General features: G+C 41.6%; 1 protein-coding gene across 1 annotated transcript in view; it reads left to right on the top strand.

Annotated features, from left to right (window-relative positions):
* Positions 1-16,029, top strand: part of LOC5569257 (contactin-4) — a 1,061,856-nt gene that overhangs the window by 465,251 nt on the left and 580,576 nt on the right. The window contains exons 4-5 of the mRNA XM_021854379.1: positions 743-827; positions 2,354-2,464. Coding sequence (XP_021710071.1) covers positions 743-827; positions 2,354-2,464 — 196 coding nt within the window. The remainder of the gene's footprint in view (positions 1-742; positions 828-2,353; positions 2,465-16,029) is intronic.

Raw genomic sequence — 16,029 nt, 5'->3', positions numbered from 1 at the left:
ATTGAAAAATCTCACCAAACCGTACTGCGACCTATTATTAGCCGCAGTCAACCGTCCAATTCTATTTTCCCGGCAGCGAGGCCAAACTGGTTGGAGAGGACGTATCGTCATTGAATAAAAAAATAAAATTGTAAAAAAACCGGAGTGACATGCAAAGCCAATCATGGTGGGGGATTTCAAACCACGCATATCCGTGGTTTCGTTGAATGAGAGATTTCGCGAGAATGAAAAAATAAATCGAAAAAAAAGCTCCAATGGATTTTGAAATCGCATAACTTTTAGAATTGGTAGTTGAGTAGATTATGAAAAATGGGTGTTAAATTCATTGAGAAATTTACCACAAAGATTGTTTGTACATTGGATATGCTAAGATATTTTGTATCTCGATATCGAGTTAGAGAACCATAGTAGCTTATTTGCACTGGTTTTGTGTTCTAATAACTCGATGAACTTCCCTGACTCGATGATCCCTTCAATATCGAGGAATGGAAAGCTAACCGTATTGAAGAAAAGGGGGAAATCCCTTTTGCGTTCCTATTTATATAATTCCAGATATATTTCTTTGGAAGCCGTTGATTGAGTGATTCCCAGTTTATTACACTGCTTACCCGAAGGAACAAAACGGAAGCAAGCCATCGCTAAAGTGTCTTGAAATCGTAAATTGAGCGTTGTTTTCTTGCTCCCTATTGGTATTGCATTGAGCCAAAGCATTGAAAGCAAGTGTTTTTTTCGCTCTTTTCAGAAAAAGGATGCCGGAGTGTTCCGCTGCCGGGTAGATTTTCTGCTCTCGCCTACGAAGAATAGCAACGTTAACCTAGAAATAGTGGGTAAGTACCGAGTCGTTCCGGGAGCGATGACAACGACGTGTCGTTGTTGTTTCGGGATGCCTTTTGTTCGGTTGAGTGCCATTACGGGAGGGCGTTAAGCACGCAATACACCAGTGGCAGTTTGAAGGAGGGGACAATGGAAAGACTTTTCCACGTTACATGCAAAATGTAGAATCTTCCATAAACCGTAAACCAATCATTCATTCATTTCATGTATTTAGTTAACATCTACACAGATAACAATGAATCAACAATTTCACGCCACAATAGTCGCTTCGTGGCAGCATATCTCCATCCTCGGTTCTGCCCCACGCTCGCCAAATTTATACGCACTTGATCCGCCCACCTAGCTCGCAGCGCTCCACGCCTTCTTGTACTAACCGGATCCGAAGCGAACACCATCTTTACAGGGTTGCTGTCCGGCATTCTTGCAACATGCCGTGCCCATCGTATCCTTCCAGCTCGTGGTTCATCCATCGCCGCAACACACCGTTTTCCTGCACACCGCCAAAGAGCGTTCTAAGCACCCGACGTTCGAAGACTCCAAGTGCTTGCAGGTCCTCCTCGAGCATCGTTCTTGTTTCATGACCGTAGAGGACTACCAGCCTTATGAGCGTTTTGTATATGGTACATATGGTGCGGATGTGAATATTTTTTGATAGCAGCTTCCTGTGGAGGCCATAGACTTCTACTGATGATGCGCTTCCGGCTAACGTCATTGTCCGCCGTCAGTAAGGACCTAAGATAGACGAACTTGTCGACCATTTCGAACGTATCCCCGTCTATCACAACACTACTTTAGCCGAATTTAGAATGATGATCGCTTGAAAGTTCTCACAGTCTAACTTCACAGTCACACTTCTTGTAGATGGGGCAATGCCCCCATTGGGGCATATAACCTCTTCCTTCCACTCTTCCGGTAGCTGTTTTGTTTCCCAGATTGTGTTCGTCGAAGTGCTGCTTCCACCTTTCGATAACCTCACGCTCGTCCGACAAAATGCTCCCATCCTTATCCCTGCACATCTCGGCTTGCGGCACGCAGCCGTTTCGGGATGCTTTGAGCTTCTGATAGAACTTACGCGTTTCTTGAGACCGGCACAGCTGTTCCATCTCCTCGCACTCCGTCTCCTCCAGGCGGCGTTTTTTCTCCCGAATGAGGCGGGTCTGCTGTTGCCGTTTCCGTCTCCTCGTCGAACAATCGTTCCGTCGACTCCGTCCCACGTACCCGACGTTGCTCTCTGCTGCATCGTTGATGGCTGCTTTCACTGTTCTCCAGCAGTCCTCAAGACGGGCTACATCCAGCTCACCCTCTTCCGGTAATGCAGCCTCGACATCCGCTGCTGCGCGTTTGCAGCTGCGACATCCGGTTGCTTAAGCCGCTCTTGATCATACCGGGCTGGCCGTCGGTACCGTACGTTGTACGTTTGAACAGAAGGGGATCATTCAATGTGGAGTGGCGCCTTTATGAATAGAAACTTGACATCGTTTATGGACTAACGGATTTCTTTTACTCCCATACATTGCAGTACCACCGGAAGTGCCGAAAATCCAGGACTCCAGTGGGTTTGAGCTGCCGGCTCATGCCGGTCCCTACGAGGAAGGTGGCAACCTGGAGCTGACCTGTGTGGTTCGAGGAGGTAAGTACTGTAATCGAGTGTTTGTGGGGATTTGATTTGCAAATACTCCGGCAAGGACTCGTGAGTGGAGTACTTTACGAGGAAAATGTGTGTACTTGATATGAATAGATTCAATTCTTTTTCATTTCATATATTAGTATCTTTTCAAACATTATATCTAGGATTCTGGGCTAAACAACACTTCATCCTCATTTGAATAAACTAAATGGAGCTATTATTAACAACATATCATATTTCATTTGTAGCAGCTGTATCTAAATTTAAATTTAAATATCAAGATTACTATTGATGTATGTTTTATATGTTTTCCAGTCGGCTCGAAAATAATTGAAAGTGGATCTGATAGGATTGAGAATCGCTTTATGGGATATTTGAAATGTAACAGGGACATGGTCAGAATCAAAATCACCATGAGTAACTAATTGGCTACAAAAATGACTAGAGTCGGTTAAGACCAAGTCAATCGTAGAAGGATTTCTAGAAGAGGAGTAACATGAAGGCTATCAGGGTATTGAATTGAGAAATATCCTGAAGAGCACTCATCAAATAAAATTCTGCCGTTGGAATTACTTTGAGAATTATTCCATGAGCGATGTTTGGCATTAAAGTCAGCAATGACAAAAAAAAATTGACTTATTGCGCAAGTCATTTTGAAGCGAGTTAACTTGCTGCACAGTGCATTGAAAAGGCAAATAGGCAGATATGACAGTATATTTTTCCAGCTGTGTTTCAACAGGAACACCCAATACTTCAAAAACTTTGAACAACTCATAAAACTGTTCATTTCTCACATTCCTAAAGAAGAATGCCTTTTTTATCAACACCCATAAAACCAGTCATCTCCACTGAATGTCACTATGCTAATATGCCAATAATCATCATCCATCCGAAACCCCAAAGAATTTCCCCCACTAATTCCAAAGGCGTGTCGTACACTGCCGCAACTGGACCAAAGTGCCATTCATTGTGTCGTTGGCCACACACACCCACCCATTCGCACAACCAGACACAATGAAGAGAGCGAGAGGAGAATGTGTGAAAAATGGCCTCAAAACGTGGCACAACACCTATATCACATGGCCATACCGTTGCCACTAAATTCATTTTCCAACAGAACCGACCAACAACGCTTGGACCGTTTGACCAAGTGTGGCATTTCTGAGGGGAAAAGAATCCGGCCAACTTTCCTTCCTTCCACCACCTCCCCCACCATTCACCAGAACACGTAGCAGAAATATAGTGTATGTGCATGTGTTGTCACATATATAAAAGTTAAATGAAACGAATAAAGGTAACGAGCATGTGCTTGCGGTTACCTGGCCTATCCTGCATCCGTTTGTTCGTTTCTTTCTCTGGCCAACCCGATCTGGAAAGTATTATAGGACTATAACTAATTACCTGAACAGGATTCACCAAGAATTCTGAACAGGATACAATCAGAAGCTGGATTCCCATTTTCTTGGAATCCTGAGCAGGATTCTCTTGGAATCCTGAAGAGAAGTTCTCTTGGAATCCTTAACCGGATTCTCTTGGAATCCTGAGCCGGATTCTCTTGGAATCCTGAGCACGATTCTCTTGGAATCCAGGATTCTCACAGAATCCTGAGCAGGATTCTCTCAGAATCCTGAGCAGGATTCTCTCAGAATCCTGAGCAGGATTCTCTCAGAATCCTGAGCAGGATTCTCTCAGAATCCTGAGCAGGATTCTCTCAGAATCCTGAGCAGGATTCTCTCAGAATCTTGAGCAGGATTCTCTCAGAATCCTGAGCAGGATTGTCTCAGAATCCTGAGCAGGATTGTCTCAGAATCCTGAGCAGGATTCTCTCAGAATCCTGAGCAGGATTCTCTCAGAATCCTGAGCAGGATTCTCTCAGAATCCTGAGCAGGATTCTCTCAGAATCCTGAGCAGGATTCTCTCAGAATCCTGAGCAGGATTCTCTCAGAATCCTGAGCAGGATTCTCTCAGAATCCTGAGCAGGATTCTCTCAGAATCCTGAGCAGGATTCTCTCAGAATCCTGAGCAGGATTCTCTCAGAATCCTGAGCAGGATTCTCTCAGAATCCTGAGCAGGATTCTCTCAGAATTCTGAACAGGATTCGCTCAGAATCTCAGAATCCTGCCCAAGATTATGAGAGAATCCTTCTCAGGATTCTGAAAGAATGCTGCCCAGGATTCTGAAAGAATGCTGCCCAGGATTCTGAGAGAATTTTTCCTGGGTAGGATTCCCTTGGGATCCCGGTCAGGATTCTCTTGAAATCATGGGCAAGATTATCTTGGAATCCTGGGCAGGATTCTCTTGGAATTCTGAGAGAATCCTGGGCAGGGTTATCTTGGAATCCTGGGTAGGATTCTCTAGGACAGAATCCTGCTCAGGATTCCGAGAGAATTCTGCTCAGGATTCTGAGAGAATGCTGCTCAGGATTCTGAGAGAATCCTGCTTAGAATTCTGAGAAAATCCTGCTCAGGGTTCTGAGAGAATCCTGCTTAGGATTCTGAGAGAATCCTGCTTAGGATTTTGAGAGAATCCTGCTTAGGATTTTGAGAGAATCCTGCTCAGGATTCTGAGAGAATCCTTCTCAGGATTATGAGAGAATTCTGCTCACGATTCCGAGAGAATTCTGAACAAGATTTTGTTAGAATCTTGAATAAGATTCTGTTAGAATCCTGAACAGTATTCTGTTCAAATTCTGAACAGGATTCTTAATTTTGAGCAGGATTCTCTAAGAATTTTAAACAGGAATTTGAAATGATTCTGTTATCCCTTTCTGATCGGGACTCGGTCAACTCATGGACAATTGTGCACTGAGAATGGTTCTGTGGCACTGTGCCACCCCACTTTTTCTTCCCCAACCCCCTCATCAGTTGACCGACGATGACGACGACCGAAGAGAACTGTAGGTCATCAATTAGATTGGCTTCGGCCGGCTATGCTCTGCACTCCGGGATCGGACACCAGGACCTTATTCCGAGTGCCACACCTCGGAATGTACTGCTGCCACATTGCACCGCACACCAAGGTTTACCACAATAATGGATGGGTATTTGAACGAGAAGAATACTCATTTGGATATCCATATCCGATGGGTTCCTCCCCCGTGCCCTTTTTTGCCAGATGGGTGATAGACCGATTGGGTGTTTCTTTCAGTGAGACTTGAGATTATGCAGTGGCAAAAGATGAACCCATCCCTGCTTGATTTTGCTGCGAGGTTTTTCAATTTGGATGATTGTTCGGTATTATTCATTATTTGAGTAGCTTTTGATTTACTTGCTGGAAGGCAGACTTTGGACTTTCCGATGTTGATCAAAATGGTGAAGTTTTTAATGGAGAGTTACATCGAGTCATCAACTAAAAAGTTTTCACTGAATATTTAATTCTACCTCCTTCGCAGACAAGCATGAATAATCGAACATCGGAAGTTGTATAAAACTTTCGAGACTTTTTATTACGCTGGCAAATACTCTTAACGGTTTGCCCTCAAATGACTAGAATGGAAGTGTGAGAAAAGTTCATTAATTTTTAATGTGGTGCCTGATCTTACATGGAAGAAAATATCAGTTTCAAATTTCTATGCACTTACTCTTTTTAAACCCCCCTTCAAAATGGTATCGTAAAAAAAATGTTAAGATTTCATCAATGGTAATCACTATTTTGTTGGACATAATATTTCTATCTAAATTCGAAATATAATTCGTATGGAGCTCTGAGTAAGATTCGCTTAAATTTTCAAACAGGATCCTAAGCAGGATCCTCTTACAATCCTGAGAAACATTCTCTTAGAATCCTGCGCATGATTCTCTCCAAGTCCTGAGCAGGATTCTTTCAGAATCCTGAACATAATTTTTTTTAGAATTCTGAGCAGGATTTGCTTTGAATTCTGAGGATGTTTGTCTTAGAATCCTGAGAAGGATTCTCTTAAAATCTTGAGAAGGGTTCTCCTACAATCCTGAGAAGGATTCTCTTAAAATCTTGAGAAGGGTTCTCCTACAATCCTGAGAAGGGTTCTCTTAGAATCCTGAAATAGATTATCTCAGAATCCTAAGAAAGATTCTCTTAGATTCCTAAGAAGGATTGTCTTAGAGTGCTTAGAAGGATTCTCTTAGAATTTTGAGAATAATTCTTTTAGAATCCTGAGAAAAATCGTCGGATCTGTTGAAAAGTAATTTTGTCCACGAAATGTACATCAACGGGCTTTCCTACTGCTATAGCATCGTTTATAACCTACATTATTTGAGGTGCACTCTTCAGGATGCAAACGAACAGGAAATAAACTGAACTAAACTCGTGTACAATTTAAAAACTTTGTCCAATAAACGATGACACATTTGCCATCGCAAGCACCAACGGGCAATAACATCTGGCCAAATGGAATTCGAGTGCTGCCTGAGGTGGGGCCGGAAACAGTAACGCTTCTGTTCGCCATTTTACGGAAACACTGCGGACGTTTTACGGTTATTGCCGTTGGAATGCTTACGATTGCTTCCTCTGCCGGCGGCGTCGTATTCAGCGTCGGATCAAGCAAAAGACGTGCACTTGGCTGCTGATGCTGCTGTGGGCCATGATTTGGCTCAAAGTAGTTGGACGAACACCACCGCAAGTCCGCAACCATCAAAATCCGCCTCCGATGAGTCCGAGGCGGGGTAATTATTTCTCCGTAATTGGACAGCCGAGCGCGATGGCTAGCCGCGTGTCCGTTGCCGTTCCTAATTCGGTCGGGCTCATCAGCCAAGCGCAATCGCCGCACAGTGGGCAAAATTAGATCTTATTTCTTGCCACCGAATTTAGAGACTGAGACGAGACACACGAAGAGATTTTTTTCTCTTGTCTTTATAACCAGATTTTTAGTCCTGGGCTAGTTTATCTCGGGACAAACAGCATTGATTCCTTTCCTAAGGAATTTGTCACTAAGCTTTCGAGTCCAAGTGTTCAGCGTGAGATGCGTGTGTTTTTGCTAATACACAAGATCTGTTACGAAATATCAGATACAGCACTTCGATATTATGACCAACAGAGTATTCAACTTATTTATTTAAAAATTACCACAGTTAAACACTTTCTTCGTTTGCGCTGGTCAATGCGTCCATGCAAAAGATTGAACATCTAGCGCATTAAAGGGTGAACGGAATCAAAATGCGACACAAACAAATATTTGGCATGAATCGCACGTTCAACCAATAATCTTCAAACTTTCAGGAAGTAAAATTAAACATGTCATAAATATTTTCCCAATTTTGTTTTATTTAATTTTAATTCCATATCCAAATGCTAGAATTTTTCTCTTCACTCTTCTCATAATATCTTGTACAACACTTGGACCAACTTTTTTTGTGTGGCTGTCCATTTTTCTTCACATCTTCATCCGATTTCACATCCTTCCGAAGTGCCTGCTTGATGATGGCCCAGTACTTTTCAATTAGCCGCGGTTTCTGTGCGTTCGGGAGGTTGAGATGCTTCGGCACGAAATTGACCACCTTAGCCTTGTACCACTCCAAAACCTCTTTCGAGTAATGGCACGAGGCCAAATCTGGACCATCGTGTGACCTCAGAAGAGGAACTATACGCTGTTGCTGGCATTCATTTAGGTACACCTGCCCATTGATCGTTCCAGTTGTCACAAATAGGGTGCTCCGCTCTTCACACCAGCTAATTACTTGCCAAATCATATATTTTAGGCAAATTTTGACATCTTCTGGTTTCGAACGTCCTCAAGGACATCGAATTTATGATGAGCAGTGAAAAACTGGAAGTTGCCGGAAGTCTGCTTTTAAATATGCCTCATCATCCATCACGAGACAATTTGGTTTCGTTAATAAATTATTTTTAAGACGGTGTACTTCTGAACGATAACTAACATTAGGCAACGGACAACATGGAACACCCACTAGCACATCTGCTAGTGAAACTTACCCAGCGTAAGCAAATACACATTGAACAAATTACCCCTAAAATTTCAATCAAAAATACCCAACGGGTAAAAAGTTACAGCCATTTAAAAGTGGTGCAATTTTATTCCGTATAGCCTTTAAATTGGAGTAAACACAGATCACAGATCAAGTGATCCATAATATGAGATTTGATCTTTTGATTTTCTGAGAATTTCCTCAAAAATTTCTCCAAAAAATATTTTAGATATTTTCGAAAAGGGTACACCTGAGAATTTATCAGGAATTCTTCCAAGGAATCCCAAAGGGACATCCCCGGGTTCCATCATTTTTTTCAGGGATTCCTCCGGAGAATTCCTTAAACTCCTCCAGGAATTTGTCAAAGAATTGCTCTTGGAAAATTTCATTTTCCAGAGGTTCCACTAGAATTTTTCCAGGATTCGTTAAGGAATTTCTCCATAAGCTACCTCATGTATTTCTCATGGAAATTCTCTATGATCATTTGGACAAGGAATAAGAGATATTTTTGAGAACTTCTAAATGGATTCCAGTATTTCTTTCAAGAATTCCTTCAAAGATTTAACCAAGAAATAAATTCCGACATTTTCCAGAAATTCTTCCAGAAATACCTCCGAAATAATCCCGCTGAAAATTAGTGTTGAAGTGTTGAATTTTGATTGTGGCGGGGAGCCAGTCAAAGTGTTGATTTGTTTTGTTCGGATCGATGCCGATCAAAAAAAAAAATGTTTTTAGTATTGCAGGTGATCATTCAAAGATATTACTGATAGTTAATGAACGCTAGTGGAAGGAATATTGCTTTTTTGGCATGTTTTTATTGATTCAGTGATTCAGTTGGTATTGTTTACCATCTTACTTTAATTATTGTTTATGCCAAATGTCAATGTCAAAAGAATGATGAAAGAACACAAGTGATAGAGTACTAAAGAAACAACGCGTTTTTGTAAATTCCAGATGGATGAAAGTCGCCCGTTACCGATGTTCAAATGTGAGCAGATTGAAAGCGGAAAGCTGGCGAATGAATGGAAAGAGTGGAAATGCGCCCTTGAATGCTTTTTCGATTCCTACCAGATCACGGATGAGAAAATGAGACGTGCTAAGATGTTGCATCTAGCTGGACCTCAGTTGCAGAAGGTATTCAGAAGCCTGGAAGGAACGGAAGATTTTCCTATCGTTTTATTGGAGAAACCGTGGTACAGCAGAGCAGTGGAATGCCTAGATGCGTTCTTCAAACCTCGCAGACAGGAAGTGCTCGAGCGACATAAACTCCGGACCATGAAGCAAGGTATCAACGAACGATTTTCTGCCTATATTCTACGGTTGCGCCAACAACTCGCCGACTGTGGGCTGGATAAATACCCTAACGAAGTGCGTACGGCGATTGAAGAGATGATGCTAACTGATGTTATCGTCGAGGGTTGTTCGTCTCATGAGCTCCGGCGGCGCATCTTGGAGAAGGACCAGTCCCTTGCTGATATCGAGACCTTGGGTGTATCATTGGAAAGTGTGCGATCTCAAGAAAAGGAAATAAGCGCTGGAACATCACGCCTAGAACCAGTTGAAGTACGGAAGGTTCAGAAGTTTGATGCAAACCATATGGGACGAAACAAGAACCGGATCGTTGGTCGATTCCATGACAAGGCCCGACTAAATGGAATTGCCGCGACGATCTGTTATTCATGCGGCCGTCAGGGACATATATCGAAGGATCCGTCATGCCCAGCCAAAGGGAAGACCTGTCGTCAGTGTGATCGTTCCGGACATTTCGAAAAAGTTTGCCGCAAGCGCCCTATCTCGAATAGCAATGTGCAAGCGATCGGAGTTACACCAGATGAAGGAAATGCTGTCAGCAAAGTTGAGCCGTCATCGGCGCCCCAGGAAAAGAAAGTGTACTACACTTTTCACCTGGGAAACAGCTCTAATGTGATCGATTGTGAAATCGGTGGCGTGGATATGAAAGTGTTCGTCGACTCGGGTTCGGATGCAAATATAATCACTGCAGACTCTTGGGATGAGTTGATATCCAAACAGATCGAAGTCAACAGCTGTCGGAAGGGAAGCCTCAAAATCTTGAAGGCGTACGGAAGCCAGGATCCTTTGGAAATTTTGGGAACCTTCAATGCCACCATTACCGTTGGTAGGCGAACAGTTCAGGCCGAATTTTTCGTCGTGGCCAGAGGCCAACGAAACCTTCTTGGAGATGCAACATCGAAAGAACTGGGCGTTCTCAAAGTGGGAATGGATATCCATCTAGTTTCGGATAAAAACGACCAAAATCTTGTTCCTTTTCCGAAAATTAAGGATGTTCAGGTTCACATCCAGATGGACCCAAATATTGTTCAGGTTTTTCAACCACTCCACCGAATTCCCATCGCCCTAGAGGATGCTGTCAACAAAAAGTTGGATGAATTACTGGAAAGAGATATTATCGAGAAGAAGATCGGACCGGCAACTTGGGTCTCTCCTCTGGTTATGGCCAACAAAGCTAATGACGAAATAAGGCTATGCGTTGACCTACGACGTGTCAACCAAGCAGTAATCCGCGAGCGTCACCCCATGCCGGTAATCGAAGATGTACTAGCAAAGGTTGGACGAGGCAGTGTGTGGACTACTCTCGATGTGAAAGACGCCTTTTTCTTACTGGAACTGGACGAGGCATCCAGGGATATTGTGACCTTCATTTCGCACCGAGGACTCTACCGATTTAAGCGTTTGCCGTTTGGTCTCGTCTCTGCTCCGGAGATTTTTCAGCGCACGATGGACGAAATACTCGCTGATTGTGATGGAGCATATTGGTATCTTGACGATGTGGGTGTCGAGGGTCGTACTGTAGAAGAGCACGACTCTCGTTTGAATAAGGTATGATTTTTTGACGTTTCTACTAACATGTTTTTGTTTTGAATAAATTTGAATAACTGGAAGTACTAAACCAAACGTTTTCTTCTTTTTTCTAAAATAATGTTAATGTTTAGATACTTCACCGTTTTGAAGAAAGAGGCGTCGTCTTAAACTGGAACAAATGCAAGTTTCGAGTCTCTGAGTTCGAGTTTGTGGGATACAGAATATCTCCTCAAGGAATACAAACTTCTGCAACAAAATTGGAAACAATCTTGAAATTTCGACAACCTATTAATGAAAGCGAGGTCAGAAGCTTCTTGGGCCTTGCTAATTATCTGGGAAAATTTATACCTGACCTAGCTACATTAGACGAGCCGCTCAGGAAGTTGACACAGAAGGATGTCAAATTCATATGGGGTGAAAGGGAAGAAAGTTCATTCCAGGCGATAAAAAATCACCTTTCGAGTACAAACGTTCTCGGATTCTACAAACCTGAAGATGAGACATCCGTGATTGCCGATGCCAGTCCTTATGCGCTGGGAGGAGTACTCATTCAAACCGACCAGTCCGGAGAATCGAGGGTTATCTGCTATGCTTCGAAATCGTTGACAGAAACCGAGCGCCGTTACTGCCAGACGGAAAAGGAGGCGTTGGCGTTAGTTTGGGCCGTTGAGCGGTTCCAAACATATCTGATCGGAAGGGAATTCAAAGTTCTTACTGACTGCAAAGCATTGACGTTTCTGTTTTCGCACACTTCACGGCCTTGCGCACGTGTGGAACGATGGGTGCTGAGATTACAGGGTTTTAAATACACTGTAATATATATCTCGGGAAAGGAAAATCTAGCGGACGTTTTCTCTAGGCTCGCAACGGAAGTGGCTACGCCGTTTGACGAAGCGGAGGAATTCACAATCAATGAAATCGCCGTTGCTACCGTTGCAGCAATCGCTTTGAAATGGGAAGAGATTGTTGAAGCCAGTAGACTGGATCCAGAAATTCGAGAAATTGCGGAATGTCTTGAACTAGGAACGGTGGACGCACTCCCGTTATCGTATCGTACAATCCACAACGAACTTTGTTTGGTGAACTATGTTCTGTTGAGGGTTGATCGCATTATCGTACCTCAGAGTCTTCGAGAACGAGTTCTTGAGCTTGCCCACGAAGGTCATCCCGGCGTAAGGATAATGAAGGGTCATTTGAGAGCGTGTGTCTGGTGGCCTAAAATTGATCAAAAATGTAGAGGATTTTGTCAGAAACTGTCGCGGATGTTCATTAGTGGCGGCTCCAAACCCACCGGAGCCCATGCTGAGAAAAGAACTGCCTTCGAAACCCTGGGAGCAAATAGCGATTGATTTTCTGGGTCCCCTTCCAGAGGGCGAAAATTTGTTAGTTTGCGTCGACTATTACAGCCGTTACGTAGAAGTAGTTGTAATGACGGATATTTCGACGAAAGCAACCATTGATGAACTCGTAACAATTTTCTCTCGCTACGGCATAGAGTAAAGTGGGGCAAAAGTTCGAGTGGGGTAAGAGTTTCTTTTTAAGATTTCTAGCTCAATTCAAAACAAATCTTATAAATGTCTTGGTGGTTCAATTGCTATTTAAGTAAGAGACTTTCACTCCAAATATCATAAAAATCGATTGAGATTAGGAAAAGTTATGGCTATTTGTTGTTTTTCGACGTGAATATTGTAATATTTGGTCAAACTTTCGTTGCATGGAACCAATTGAAGATAAAATCTTTTTCAATATTTTATATAAGGGCGTTTCTAGGCCTATGATAAGGTTGCTTTGAGGTGTATTAGTTTTTTGCATAAATGCTTGAAAACAGTTTTTGGCCCATAGTGGAGCAAAAGTTCGAATCAGCGGGGCAAAAGTTCGACCCATGTATAAAATCACGGAAAAATTTGCAAATTGCCTAAAATCCATTTTGCGAAAAACTGCTATTTTTGAGTATATTATAATTAAATCGGTTTTGGGCAATTTTTTGATATAAATTTAGTGTGCATTTTTCGTCAAACTTAAGTTTACGGCTGGTGTAAGGTATGCCTGTCATAAAAGGATCGATATTTTGTGTTTTAGCCAGTGAAATTTTGCCCCACACTTGATTCAAACTCTTGCCCCACCGGTGGGGCAAAAGTTCGAATAAGACAATCAATTTTGAAACTGTTATAACTAAAAATGAGTAAATATTTTGACCCAAGTGTGTTCAGCAAAATTATAGCCAATATGTTGAAGGTTCACTGTGTGGTATTTGTTTTGTTTCAACTGCTATTGTTTTCCTGGAAACTTTGATTATACCACTAAGGTCGAACTTTTGCCCCACCTTACTCTACCACTTTCCCTGCGTGCAGATAATGGGCCACAGTTTTCACCGGATGAATTCAAAACGTTCTGTAATGAACACGGAATACAATTGGTGAGCACAATACCCTATTGGCCCCAGATGAACGGGGAAGTGGAGCGACAAAATCACTCTATTTTAAAACGGCTAAAAATAGCACAGGAGCTTGGAAAAGATTGGCGTACAGAGTTACGTCAATACTTGCTCATGTATCATACTGTTAATCACACCACAACAGGAAAACCGCCATCTGAATTGATGTTTGGTCGCCGTCTGAGAACTAAGCTCCCAACTGTGCCATTAGTTTCCATTGAAGATGGAGAGGTTAGGGACCGCGACAGGATTGAAAAAAAGGGAAGGCAATATGCTGATATCAAACGAAAAGCAAAGCCAAGTAAAATTCATGAGGGAGATCGAGTGTTAGTGAAACAGAACAGGAAGAAGAACAAACTTCGTGCCGATTTCTCACCTGAATCGTTCGAGGTAGTTCGAAAAAAATGAACTGATGTCACATAACAGAGCACGTCGAGTGGAAAAACCATCAGGAGAAGCGCAGCCCATTTGAAAGCTATTCCATCCAGCAATGTGGTCACTCCAGATTCCATGGCAACGGTTGAAGGAAGATCCGGAAGAGTTTCTGCCGAAGAAATGGCAGACCAAGGAAGATTTGAAGATGTAAGCGCCAAGGAGGATCAAGAACCAAAGAGGACGAAAAGAGCCAGAACGGAATCGAAGCTGTTGAAGGATTACTATACTTACTGACATTTTTGGATACATTGTTTTTGTCTAAAGAAAGGGAGGGGTGTAGGGTTCTTGATTATATACATGCTCTAAAACCACACATACCTTTTTTACTATACACCTTGAACTACCGCATACCTGTGTATGTTTGAGAGACTTTGATGATGATGACAGGGGAAAGAGGGAGAGAAAAAGAATCAAGGAAGTGGATAGCACGCAGCGGAGATAAGCTGAGCAATTGGAAGTTAAGTTCGGGATTAGAAAATCAAAAGAAGTATTCCAGACCAGTGCACCGGAAACCCCATAATTAGTCGATAATACACAATTATTACATGTGTGTTGCTGGGGGAATACTTTGAAAAAATTCTCTTGAGTTTCTTCTAAGAATTCATACAGTGATTTCTCTGGGCAACTTTATGATTTATTCCAGGTATTATTTTTCATAGTACAGCTTCTTATATTAATAATACAGAATTATCCAAAATTTTCCTTCACTATTTGTCCAAGAATTACTCCTTGAATTCTTTCAGGATTTCATCCAATAATTTTCCATGGGATGTCGATAATGTTTTAAAATATTTTAAATGTTTCAAATATTTTTTTTTCAAGATTTTTTCTTGTATAACTCCTACAGGAAATCTAAGATGCATCGATGACAGAAGTCTTTGAAGATCCTTTGTAAGTAAGAAGGCCTGAATAAATCTTGAAAAAAAAAACTCACTAGAAATCACTGGAAAAATTAATGAAAAACATTGAACAAAATTTCAACCAGAAAAACATGAAGACATTACACTTAAGAGTAATGGTTTTCAACAGTTACTTCTATCATAAGCATCTCCCTCGATTTCTCTTGGGGTCCTTTGAAAGAAAAATCCAAACATTCATGCAGGGATTCTTGAGTTAAATATGCACATCCGTGCGAGAAACTATGAATGTTTTGTGACAGAATTTTCTAAAGGAAACTTAGGAAGAATCGAAGACGGAAAACGATAAATTCCTGGAAATCACTAAGAAATCGTTGGGAAAAATATGAATTACAGTGAACAAATATTTCATGAAAAAGTCCATAGAGAACTCTTAAGATAAATCCCAAGATGAATATATCAAACAATCATTACTTAGACATTTACAGCAAAAATGTATGTAGTCATCGTCTTAAAATTTCTTCATGTAATCCGGATGAATATTTTCGGAGAAAATAATGAATAAATCACTTGAAGAATTTTAAGCAGTATCTCAGTAGGATCTTCTAAAGGAAAATTTAAAAGTGATTTCTTGGAAAGAGTTTTGCAGCACTCTCCTGAAATTTTTTGGAGATATTCAATGGAATATCTAGTTGAAACTCCCGGAGCAATTGCTGAAGGAATTCATGGAGGAATCCATAAAGAAGTTCTCTGAAAAAAAAAACACAATGGTTTTTCTAATTGAAATTTTCAAATGGTGTTCCGAAAATTCGCCCTACTGGTACTGGTTTTTAAATATTTCTGAATGGCCAAATTAAGTCGTCCATGGCTTGATGCTTTTATAAGTGAAGTTTTATAAGTTCTGACAGGAAAACTCACTAGTCCAAGTTCTTCAAGAGTTTCTCCAGGATTTAATGTCGTTTTTTCTGTTATTCTTTAACTCATTACCTTCAACCCTTTTGGGGGGGGGGGGGGGGTTGTGGTGACATAAAAGAAAATTAATATATGTATCAGCCTTATTCGAAAATCAAATTTAGAACATATGTGGGGTGGACATCATTT

Source organism: Aedes aegypti, chromosome 3, assembly GCF_002204515.2.
Source record: "Aedes aegypti strain LVP_AGWG chromosome 3, AaegL5.0 Primary Assembly, whole genome shotgun sequence".
NCBI classification, from domain to species: domain Eukaryota; kingdom Metazoa; phylum Arthropoda; class Insecta; order Diptera; family Culicidae; genus Aedes; species Aedes aegypti.
Note: the sequence above shows the minus strand (reverse complement) of the source record. Positions and strands in the feature narration are given on the sequence as shown.